Genomic DNA, 12,782 nt, shown 5'->3' with positions numbered 1-12,782 from the left:
AATTTTTCATTTTGTCCCGTTGTCAATCCACTTTTACTTAATTCTTTATTACATTTCTGCTAAAACCATATGGCTTCATTCCAGCATCCTTCTAACATTCATTAATTTTACAATGTTTTTGTAGATAAGCTTTAAATTTTTTCCAATCTTCTTCCACCAACTCTTCTCCCTGGTCTTGGATTCTGCCAGCCATTTCCGCCAGTTCCATGTAATCCATCAGCTTCATCTGCCATTCTTCCCTGGTGGGTAGATCTTGTGTCTCCCAATTTTTCCTCTCAAACTGATTCACATACTTCATGCTTGCTGTGAGACTCCGCTGCCCCAACTGCAGCACTGTGTTGTTGCTGTGTTCATCAGAATGAGCAACAGGCTCTCTCTGGAGGTTCAAAGTTGACATTGAGACATACGCTTCCCCTGCTAATGAGTTTAGTTTCAGACAATTGTGGGGAGGTGCAAAGATGATAATCCCCCCCACTGATGTCTCAAGCACAGTGAAATGGATCCGTGTGAGAGAAGTGTAAAACCCTTTGCTTTTAGGAAAGCGTGTCATGAAACAGAGGCAGTGTTGTGCAGTGGTTAGAGTGTTGGCCCAAGACCTGGAAGAGCAGGGTTCAAATCTCCACTCGGACATGAAGCTCACTGAGTGAGCTTGGGCCAGTCAATGCCTCTCAGCCTACCCTAGGGGATTAAATGAACAGGGGAAGAACCACCTTGAACACGACCTTGAGCTCCTTGGAGAAAAAGGTTGGGATATAAATGCAATAAATAATAAAATAAATGCGGGCTGCAACATATGCTCTCAAAGCAAACCAATTTTGGTTGTCACTGGATGTCAACGCAAGGGCTGTTGCACTAGTGTAAGGATGAGAATAAGTGGTTGTGAAATAACCCATATTATATTTTTGATCGTTATTGTTATTTTGTCAACATTCTGTTGTGCTCTGGTGTTACTTACAAGACACCTTAAAAGACTTGGCGCCCTAAAATGCAGGATACAGCTAATTGTATTACGTAATAAGAATGAACATCACTCTCTCAGCCCAGCCTGCAATGTAAACATAAGAGGAGCCTGCTGGGTCCGTGGTCAGCATCCTGTTCTCACTGTGGTCAACCCAATGCAAAGATAGGAGCAATGCATATTATTGCAGAGATGTTGTAACCCACCCTCTCATCTTCATCCCAGACCCTGTTGTGCACCTGATCCACCTGGACAGCAGGTGCAAGCACTTTCAACCTGCAATATTGGGACAGTGAGATGGATTGGCCTTGCTTGTTTTGCCCTAAATAAGAGACCACATAAGAAAGAGCAGGAACTATCATCTTTGCCTTCTACTCTTTGGGTGCGGGGTAGACACACTGGTGTTCAGTCCCATCTGTGTTTAAGAAAATGGATTTCTCCATTGATTTTTATGGGCCGCTCTCACACCTCTGTCCTTGGAGATATTTAAAAATAGTGTGAGCCAGGATGGTTGTTGCTACCCTCTTCTTCCAGGCTCATTTTCCAGCCACACCATTTTCTTGCTTCTCCATCCCAACAGGTTATTTGTTTCCTCACAATGGTCAGTAAGCATTTTATGTCCACTGAAGATACTCAGTCCTTATTTGTCTAATTTTGTGGGTCTCCCCCTTTTAGGATTTCCCCTGAAGATATTTTTGTAAACCTTGGAGTTTCCTTGAGCCTGCCAAAACCTCTCTTGTGAGTGGGTGCTGCCATTTGTCTATTTAAGCACAGAAACTCTTCCTAGAAGATCAGAAATAGAATACAGAGTCGTTTCCAACTATCCATTAATGTGCAGACAATGTGTCACAGAATCCTTGGGTTAGGAGCCATTGTGGGGATGGGGTGGGTGGGGGAGAAGTCTATGCAGAAGGCCTAAGGGATACGAATGAATAACTGTGGAATAGAGTAACATTGGCACTAACACTTGTTTATGACGGATGAGAGCACCAGTGGAGACACCAGCAAAAGCAGAAGCCCAAGGGAGTCGGTCATTCCAAATTTGATTTGGTCTCTGTTCCATGTTGTTTGGTCTTTCGCTGGGCCGCTCATCACTGGATGTCTGCAGTTCCTCTCACACTGTAATTGAAGGTCTGTTTTCCCCCTTCCTCACACCAAGCTGCTTTTTTTCCCTTTTTCTTTTTGGATCAGATCAAATCTGCTTGGCCCAACTTCATGGAAAAAGCCAACAACCCTGGGGTGATTGATAATGAAGTCAAAGCGAATGGGGGAGGCGGGAAACATTTTACTAGTGTCAAGGGACCTGCAGGCAGCAGTGAGAAAAATGTCTCCCCTGGAGAGAGGCAGGAATATCCCTTCAAACATGACTGACCTCAGTCCATGGAATTTGGACGGCTTGCAAGCCTTTGGAGTGGTTTTTTTGGAGTGGTTTTTCCTAGATGCACACAGGTTGGGAACCAAGATTTATTTTAAGACGTGAGGCTACTGAGCGGCGTTTCTTAGTTCCCCTGAGGAAATTACATTTTGCTTGTCTGTTTAGAATTGTGCCATAATAGGAACTCTCATTCCTTGTTCTCTTATTTAGGGATTATTTATGTGTGCGTGTGTGCTTATCACTTGGAGGCGTCCAACAGAGGTCTGCATGTGAGAATGTGGCCATCACAGATCTCACCACACAGAAGTTTGGCATCAGCTAAAAATCCAGCCCTTCTCAGTGGAGTCAGTTCATCCAGGGTACAGTGATCTAGAATAGGGAAATCCAAGTTGATTCAGGGGTTGTGTGAAATAATGCTGGGTCAGACCTCGCCTCCTATTTTTGTGAAAGTCTTTGCTCCCTGTGAAAGAGGTATTTTTTCTCTCTGCTTCTTTCACAGGAGGCAGAAAAACTTTGTTCAGAATTTGTTGGTTTGCGGCAAGAGTAGTGCTTACCTTTATTTAAGTGAACAAGGTGGCTGAGGGGGTCTTCTCTGCAGGTCATTTTTCTTTTAAAGCCCACTTGCAGCCGTGGAAGGTGTCTGGCACAGCAGCGCTTCCTGAAATGAGCACGTCACCACCCCAAAACTTCCCATGGTCATTCCAGGAAGTACTGGGAGCCTGTGTGCAAAGAGCCACCAGCCAGGGTGAGCACAGGCAGGGCTTTTCTTGAACAGCTTCTTAAAACCTTTTCTCTCTGCCACTCTTTCCAAATATACAGTCTGCCTAAAAGTGTGTCATTATGCTGGTGTGAAGCTGTCCCTAGTAGAGACGCTGATGAAGATACTGGGCTGTGCTCATGTGCTTCTCAAGACCCACTTCAAAGGAAAAGAGGTTTTAGGGATTTGGCATTAGGCCACATGGCCTACCACTGAGATGGGCACCCAGGGAAAGAACTGCATGAATGCAAAGTGTTGTTACTACGGTAATTAATTTGTACTGTTTTGTGTTACCTCTCTCCTTCTCTCTGCAGGGCATATATGAGTGTGAAGGAGCTGAAGGAGATGCTTCAGCTGAACAGCACTCACTTCCTGAATGTCTACTTTGCTAGCTCTGTGCGAGAGGAGCTGGCAGGTGCTGCCACCTGGCCCTGGGACAAGGATGCCCTCAGCCACCTGGGTAAGCCTCGCTCTTGGGCGTACCTGGATTGGGGGGTCGCCCTCTGTCACTGACCTTTGCAAAGAAGGTTCCATGCAGACTTGCGGACAGAATCTGTGTTATCTGTCCTATTAGGTAAATGCCACTTAGGAATGGCACTGAGGGCCTGCACCTTCTCCCTTGCTGCCTTGCTCTTGGTAGGGATGAGGTGGAGAGCTTTGGGTGAGTGGACGGCGACAGGGTGAGCCAGGCAGTGGGGCTGGTGTCCATGGCTGCTGGTTCCAAATGTGGGATCGCCCAAAGCACAGTTTCCCCTACTTGACCTTCCCCCTGGGGACAGCCCATCTTTGTTAGAAGATGTTTTGCAGCTTTCTCAGTGGGTTCCAATTGCTTCTCCACCTGGTCATCCTCTGGAGCTGACTCCTTGTGGTACCCTTAACCTGCTGCCTTAACTTGGTTCATGCCACCGCCCCCCCCCCTTTCCCTCATTTCTTTGTGTGTTACCACTGGCAGGGTTGCAATCGTAAACATGCTTACCTAGAAGAAAATCCAACGGAAATGTATTGGATTTATTTCTCCAGTAATGTGCATGTTGTATATAATTCTTGGCACAGGATTTGCATTTTTTTAAAAAATGCACGTAATACGTTTGGTTCCACTCATAGTACTTTGCCTTTGATTCAAAAGCAGATTTGTGTGTTAAGACAAATTATAGAACAAAAAATTGAGAAAGAGGGAAAGGATTTGCTGAATTAGCTAAGTTGAACTAGAATACAAAAAAGGGAGGTGTGGGGAAGTCGAGGAAACAAGTAAATGAAAGATAAAGATATGGAAATTGGATGTGTTTTTAAATGTTTTTTTTCCCTTGTTGTCTTGATGTATTGTTTTTTCTTTATATTTTTGATGTACTGTTTGTTAATTTTTTTATTGTTTTTCCCCCTCACTTCTGTAACTATAAAACCACTAATAAATATTATTATAAAAACAACAACACAAAAGCAGATTTGTGATGTGGGAATTTTTGCAGGAGAGATCTAGTTCAGAGACTTCCAGAGTTCCTCATTCCATTTTAGGAGGCATTTTCCAATGCACGTGGCTTGGGTTTCTCAGGAATCTTGTAGATCTTTTCAAGATACCTGCTCACAAAGTTGAACACTGGACAGCTGCATGCACAAAAATGTTCACCAAACCATTTCCTTTAGCTGCCTGAGCTGGGGTGTTGAGCAAGCTTCCCATTCTTGATTCTCATTCTTTTTCTCCAGCACACCACACTTCACCTCCGTGACAACTTTCCAAGGTTCAAAGCCCCCTGGAGACCTTTTATCTCCTTTTCTTCCTACTTAGGGCAGGAATGTCCACCTGATGGTCTGTGGGCTAAATACAGCCCTCAAAATCATTTTTCTGGCTCCTGCATGCCCTCATAATAATAATACCAAATACAGTAACAAGTCTGACTAAACAGTCACCGATTTTTCTTTCATCTTGTTTTAAATTCAAAAATTAAATATTGCAAAAAATACACTTTTTAGTATCGCAGTGGAGTAAAGAGAAATGGAACTCATTTTTCTCCCACTTTAATTGGGGGCAGACGGGAGAAGCCATTTTTCTGGTGTTGATCACAAGCATATCCATTTTGGTCATTTCCAGTACTTTTAATTAGCCGTTCCTTAAGTAGGTGTGGCTGTTTTCCATTGCTGAGACAAAAAATCATTGGCAGCTGTTAAAAGATCTAAAAAAACCCTAGCCCTTCTGTACATCAGTAAATATCATCTGAATAATAACAAAACACTCAGTGTCTCAAGCCTCACATTAACACTAACAATTTTGAGAAATAACACATTAAAATCTGAGACAATTTTTTTTGTCTCCCATGGGCTTTGATGGAGCTTTATGCCGTTAATTTGAATATTCCTTCCTATAATCTCTGTCATCCAATCCAATGGCCATCAACACAACTTGAGGCAGTGAATGCCGTATATTACTTATTAAGCAATATATTTCTTTTAACTGAATCTGTTGCTCAACCATTTCATTGGGTGACTTCAGGTTGTCTCTTCAGAGAGAGAGAGGGGGAGGAAGAAAGTCTCCCATATTTACCACTTACTGCTAGACGCCACACACTTTACTACAGAGCCTTGTCTTCTGAAGAGAAATCAGTTTTGTTTGGCGCAATATACTTTAGGCTCCCAGGCTGGAGAAAAATGTGAATCCTGAAAATGCAGAGGTTGGTTGTCCTATACCACATTCTACTGACCCAGATACTTGAGGGCCATAACATCAGGTCTTGTTGCAGTCATCAGAACTGACCTTTCAGCTTAGTTGGTTAGATCCAAAAGTTCAGGGGTGTTGACTTGTGTGGCGAAGTGCTTGCTAAAGTACTTGTAGCCTGCTGGGATTTTTTATGAAGGCCTAAGCTCCTATGTGGTAAATTCTCTGTTCCTGAAGAGAAGCCAAAGCATTGGCCTTTGACAAACTAGGATTATTGGCTTACTGAGGTTTTGATCTCTAAGCAAAGGCCATCATGAACTCAGTCCACACCTCTTAACTTCCATGGTTGATGGGTGGCCCTGGCCTTTGTGCAGTCACTTGCTGACCCTTTAGAAGTTTTTTGTTTTTAAAATCAAAGCTGATTCCAAACAAGTCCACAAGTAAAACTAAATGAGCTGGCCAGCATGGTATCTGGAAAGGGGAGGTGTGACTGCTATAGATGATATCCTAGGGCAGCAGAAGCTTTAAAAACTATTCCACCCCCACTTTCCCAGAGACCTTGGGCAGCCAATTTGGCCCTTGCAATATGCAGAAATGTTCACACAGGAGAAGGGATCACAGAGAACGGGCAACCTTTCCCCCATTAAATGGATTTTTTTGTGTTCACCCAGTTTGAAAACAAGCTAGCAGTCTTGGAGAAAGGGGGGACTGAGCACAAGGTTGCCAAGACACTTCTCAGCAGTAGCTGGCTCTCTCCCGCTCATATTTTCTCCAGTGGAAAGCGTTTCAAGTTTCTACTTGAAGGTGGGAAGAGTAGGTTTTGAGGCCCCTCGTGCCCTCAGCAATCAGACTCACTTTGCTGTTTGCTGTTAGCGGTTGACACAGCGGGATTATGGCTGGGCTCTAACATCCCATTAACTTAGCTATTAGCAAGGTTTTTTTTCTTCACTCACTCACATTCCTCTCCTTTGCTTTCAGCAAGGGAGCCTCCTGTCTCAGACTGGGGTTTGGCTGGGAAATCAGCCGCAGTTTTCTTTTCCTGGTTTAATTTTCGCTCGTTAGCTGAGGAGCTCCCCGTTCAGTGAGTGGAGCTCTCCTGCGTGTCGTCTTGCCATGCAAAAATGGCAGAGAAAGGTGGCCTGGCCTCTTGATCTGTCGAAAAGTGTTTCTTTAAGCAGGGTCAAATACTGGGTCAGATAAGGTTGATTTGCCAAGGGGAGAACTGTGTTAGCCGTTTGTAACAAAGAGAAACCTAACAGCTAAGACATTTATTGTGACCAAAACTTTGGGGAGGAGAGCCCACTTCACCAGAAATATTTATGGCAAAATATTAACACATTCATTTTTCAGAATTCTAAATAGTGTGACTTAGTCATTATGAAAAAAAAGCAACCCCAAGTTTACTTTTTATAACAAAAAAGAGTTATTATTTATAGGCAACAGTGTTTCGACATGTATGTATGATATTTAAAAGACGGAACAGTTATTGGCCTGTATCCCATGGCCTTAGATATTAGAAACAAGGATGGAATAATGAAAAGAAGGGGGCATCAGATTCAGCCCCCTCTCCCATTTTTGACAGTGTTCAATAACGGTCAAATAATTGGTGTTCACTTTGAGAATGTTTGGCTGCTTAATTGACAGGTATTCTTACAGGACAAAATAATCATGAATAAAAGAGGGAAGAACGCCTGTGGAAATGTCTGTAACACACACATTAGTGGCAGTTAATTTTCGGGGTGTCTTTGCTGCAGCCACTTCCTTTTGGGAGGAGAAGCAGACTTCGGCCCCCCTCCCCAAAATAAGTTCTGCTGTCACTCACACTTTTTGGCTGTGTACACCTTGAAAGGCAGCAGTAGAATCACCTTTCTGTCCAGCCTGCTGTCCCTTCTTCCTTATGAGCTGGCACGCAGATTGGTATACTTACTCATAAGTAGTTCTGCTGGCAGGAAGGACTCTAGTTGGCTGCATGGATACTCTTTTTTTTAAAAAATAAATTTTTATTGTTAAAATAATTCAACATTAATACACATACAAACATACATTTCATACAACATATCTACATACATACAACATACCTACAACATACCTACACTCAATCCCACAGATAATTCCCCTCACCATCCACCACCCCTCACCCTTTGTGTTAGACTTCCAATCTACTCAATTGCAATTTCTTTCCACTTCTATTACTTTCTTTCACACACCTTTAACCTAATTTCATACTTCTTTTTCTGTTACACATTGTTATCCATCTTATTTAGTATTCCAGTATTTGAAATGAAACTTGTTTATTCTAATAGGAGTTCTGATTTTTCGATATAGTTTTGCAAGTATCTTTTAAACACCTTCCAGTCCCTGTCTGCCTTCTCTTTTGAGATCCTTCCAATTTCTCCCATTGTTTTGGATATATTGTAGTATTGGGATACTCTAAGGTAGCTGAGTGGGCTTCCTCTCCCATCTGTTGATCTGTCATAGGGTGCTCACCTAGGGTTGGAGCTAAAGATGGTTAGCTCTACAGAGGCCATTCCCAGCAGCAACAGCAGAGCCAGTCTTCTCATGATGAGGAACACTATTTGGAACTTCTCATTGGAAAAGTTGGCATTTACTTTAGCTCAGGATTCCACTCCTCTCTCTGAGTGACATTGAATGCATTTGCTGTTTCAGGTGGTGTGGTCCTCAATCCGGCCTATTATGGTATGCCGGGTCATACAAATACCATGATCCATGAAGTGGGACACATCCTGGGCCTCTACCATGTCTTTAAGGGAGTAAATGAAAGGGAATCCTGTGATGACCTGTGCAGGGAGACGACACCATCCATGGAGACTGGAGATCTTTGTGCCGATACAGCACCTACTCCCAAAAGCAAACGCTGTCGGGATCCAGATCCGACCAATGACACCTGTGGCCAGACCCACTTCTCTGGAACTCCCTTCAACAATTATATGAGCTACACAGGTAAGGAAGGGGAGGGGGAGAACTTTTGCTTCATGAGGTTCAGAGGGGGGCTTCAGATGAATAGCATGTCAGCCTTTGCGTCCAGTGAGATGCTGAGAACCTCTGCATTCATTTTCAGAATAGTAAGTTGGAAGGTCTCATGATTTCACAGACAGTGGCGTAGCATGGGGGTGCAGGGGGGCCCGGCCGCACCGGGCGCAACATCTGGGGGGGACGCGCTCGCACTCGCAGCTCTCTGCCCCTACTAAAATCCACGGGTTAGGGGGCACAAATTACTTGCCTTGCCCCGGGTGCTGACAACCCACGCTACGCCACTGTTCACAGATAAGCATTACGTGAAGAAATGAGGGCTGTGTTTTTGAAAATCTCAGTAATCAAAAGGCAAATCATTCAAGAATCACATGCATTTTGTTTCCAGATCTCCCAGGTAAGTGTGTAAAGTATTACAGCCCAAGGCATCCACACTTTTGAGGTCACAATTCTATGTAGAAGCAAGCTCCACAGAGTGGGTATTATTTCTCAGGAAATGTGCATTCCTCTTTGGCAAGCTCTTTAAAGGAACCAAAAAAGCAAAGCAAAGAAGACGGCAGGTCTATGGATGCAATGAGCTAGCAATCCTCATTCAATCGTGTGGAAGACAAGGAAGAGAGGGAGGGAGAGGACAGAAAAGGGTAGCATGGACATGAATGCAATTACACATAATTTGGCTTCGTTGGTAGGACTGCCAAGAAAAAAAAAAGATGACCTGTCTTACTTCTCTGCTGTTTTGGGCAGCTTGATCTGTAGGAATAAGCAGAGAAGCATATGAGGATTATGGGCTTAAACTTAATGGAGAAGATTAATCTGTAGGAGTGACCTGATGGAAGCTAGAGAGCAGATCCTATGTATAGTTAGTGCCAGGAACTATGGATTATGTTTTCGTAAGTGCAACGTCAAAAGTATGTATTTGAGTTTCTCCCTGCCCAGCAAGCCTGGTCCTCTTAGCTCTGCTGCCCAGTGCTGGTGGCCTCCCCTGGCTCTGAGCTTTGGCGCTGGATTGACTCTTTTCTCATCCTGGCTGATAACAACTATTTGTTTCATGCATTCATCGCTGAGCTTTTGAGCTTCCTTCTTCGAAATGCCTGCCCTGCGTCTTTAGTGTTCCTTGATGTTGAGGGCAACATTCCTGGCTATTCATGAAGAAGAAATCTTGAGCTTACTTAGCACCTGTGATGAGATAAAGCAGTTGCTGAAGGACTGCCATCTGTTGGCAAATGGATGGCATAACATGCTCTGAGAATTTGTACTCTCCAGAGTGGACATAGATATGGTCATGTTAGGAGAGGGATGGACGATTCATTCCATTTCTGGTCTGTGTCACTTTCAGATGTGGAAGCTCTACATTTGCTAGGGATGAGGGAGGAATTCCATTCAGCTGGCATTTATGGGCAAACCTACATAATTTTCACTTTTTAAAACAGTATGAGGAGCAGCTTTCTATCTGCTTTGCATGAACAAAATCTGGACTTCCAATCGGCAAGCCCTAGGCTCAGTGGTTTGGACCACAGCGCCACCCGCGTCCCTTTTCAAGTAGTATGATACCGCTTTAAATGGAAACTGCAGATGGGGCCTCAGTGTGAGCTAAGCCAGAGGGTCATGCTGCTTCCAGTCTTCCTAAGCACCTGTGATGTGAAGGACTGCGCTGCCCCAGAATCTTCTCTGATGCACAGAGTATTCTGGGAGGAGCACAGGGTTGGAAGACCCGTCACTGTGGGAGGCACACAAAGCCTACCTGTGCCCCTTGCACCGAGGGATCTCTTGCCCAGGCTCCCCCACCCTCGCCTCCCCGCCGTCTAGCACTACGTTTCAGTTTCTTCACCAGCTGCCTCTCTTTCTCCCACAGATGACAATTGCACAGACAGTTTCACCCCAAACCAAGTGGCTCGGATGCATTGCTATCTGGATTTGGTGTACCAGCAGTGGAGTCAGGGCAGGAGGCCCACCCCTATCCCCATGCCAGCGGTGGTCATTGGGCAGAGCCAGGAAACCCTCACCATACACTGGCCACCCCCTCTTAGTGGGGTGCTTTATGAAAGGTAAGAGAGGAATCTTTGCGAAAGGGGAGGAAGGCAGTCGTAGCTGGGTGTGTACTCAAGGGGAAAAGAACATCTCTGTGAATTAGTCTTGCAGAGGTTTCAAGGGCTGCCGGTCCCCTGCTCCCCACCTGTTATTCTTTGTTTCCATGAGTCATATTTTTCTGTTCTTCCTTTGTTGCAGCTGTGAACACTTCCCAATACCATGCAGCTTTGCAACCTCTGCCTTTATTATTTCCCTTCCCCCGCTGCTGGCATCCCTTTGTCTTTGCTTGCCCCTCTCCTGTGTCTGAAGGAAGTGTGGGGAGATGCCCTCAAGCCACATAGGATGTCAGCAGCAAAGTGTAGCTGCCTTTTAACGCCACGAGGCAGAATATAAATGAAATGTAAATAAAAATTAAATACAAATAAAACCTCTCCCTTTTGGTCTAAATTCCTTCCCAGAATTTACACAACTGTTAGCTTGGGATATCAAAGGAAGCAGTCAGAATTGGCTATCCTTTCCTCCACCTATTCAACTGCCATTGCACCACAGACTCTTGGTGTGAAAACTATTTACTTTAAATTCTCTACATTGTTGTTGTTGTTGTTGTGTGTGTGTTTTACATACTGTCAGGGAACTGTCATCGGAGCCAGAGGAAGAGGGAGGGCTCCAGAGGGATTCCGGAGAGCGTCCCGGGAGGGAGAGAAGCAGCACATCTTCTGGGGAAGGAAATCAGCGTAGCACCAGTGGAGAAGGGGGGCAGATGGGGGAATTGTCAAGGTGGCTCCAAGACTCCTCGCCGGGGACCAGCGGGTAGAGCACGGGTCCTCCGATGCCCACACCCTCCCTGCGCAGAAGGCTTCCGCGCAGGGAGAGTAGGCGGCGACTAGGCGTCAAAGAACTTTTATGCTGGAAGAAGTTCAAGAAACGCCCACTGACGGATTCTGCCAGCTATTGAGACAGCCACAGGCGAGTGGCTGTCCAGACAGAAAGGGTTCACTCAGGCAACCCACCCAGGTGTGGCGCCGATTTACGCACAAGCAACCCCTAGAACCATTACACATACACTATACATAACTAGGTATGTAAATTCCTTTGCAGATATGTTATTTACATATTTGCTTATGTAAACAGCTGCCTCTTCCCTTTCCTTGTTTCTGTTGAAATTTGTTCTCTCTCTCTGTCCAGTTGGGTGGGAATCTAGAGTGTGTGTTCCTGGCATTGAGCAATTGGGACAGATTAGGGATTCTGCTGGTTTACCACCCGCCTTGCTGCCCAGCAGTCTCCCTGCCTAAGCTGACAGAGCTGGTCCCGGAGGCAGTGCTGAAGATTTCCAGACTCTTGGTTCTGGGGGGCTTCAACATCCATGCTGAGGTGACCATCTCTGGGGTGGCTCAGGACTTCATGGCTGCCATGATGACCATGGGGCTGTCCCAACATGTCAATGGTCCAACACATGTGGCAAGCCACACTCTGGACCTTATTTTCTTAATGGGCAGGAAGAGGGTGATCTGAGGGATATTGACATCAGTCTCTTATCATGGTGAGATCACTTCCTGATGACCTTTAGGCTTTCAGCACCTTTTCCCCTCCGCAGAGGCAGGAGACCTATTAGGATGGTCTGCCCACAGACTCTGATGGAGTCAATGGGCTTCCAGACAGCTCTGGGGGATTTCCCACCCGATAGGACTGGTGCTCCTGCTGAAACTCTGGCTGAACCTCTGGAACAACCGAATGACTCGGGCCAGTGATACGATCACTTCTGTGCGCCCTCTTTCACTTTGTGGGGCCTGTTTGGCTCCTTGGTATACCTCCTTGGAGCTTAGGACGAAGAAACAAGCTGGGAGACGGCTTGAACGCAAGTGGAGGAAAGATCCAAGTGGAGGAAAGTGGAGGAAAGATCCGTCTGAATGCAACCGAACAATGGCAAGGGCTCACCATCGAGTCTACCCAGTGGTAGTGAAGATGGCGAAGAATGCTAAATGGTGGTTAATTAGAATTGGAAGCCAAAACATCTGATCTCCTTGTG

The 12,782-nt window shown here is 45.2% G+C and overlaps 1 protein-coding gene across 1 annotated transcript in view; it reads left to right on the top strand.

Moving 5' to 3' along the window:
* Positions 1-12,782, top strand: part of PAPPA2 (pappalysin 2) — a 128,570-nt gene that overhangs the window by 32,580 nt on the left and 83,208 nt on the right. Inside the window, exons 3-5 of the mRNA XM_083446232.1 lie at positions 3,405-3,550; positions 8,405-8,698; positions 10,581-10,773. Of these exons, the coding sequence (XP_083302358.1) occupies positions 3,405-3,550; positions 8,405-8,698; positions 10,581-10,773 (633 nt within the window). The remainder of the gene's footprint in view (positions 1-3,404; positions 3,551-8,404; positions 8,699-10,580; positions 10,774-12,782) is intronic.

The sequence above is a fragment of the Podarcis tiliguerta genome (genome assembly GCF_965153285.1).
Source record: "Podarcis tiliguerta genome assembly, chromosome: 6".
Taxonomy (NCBI): Eukaryota; Metazoa; Chordata; class Lepidosauria; order Squamata; family Lacertidae; genus Podarcis; species Podarcis tiliguerta.
The sequence above is the reverse complement of the archived record's forward strand: the minus strand, read 5'-3'. Positions and strand labels throughout refer to the sequence as shown.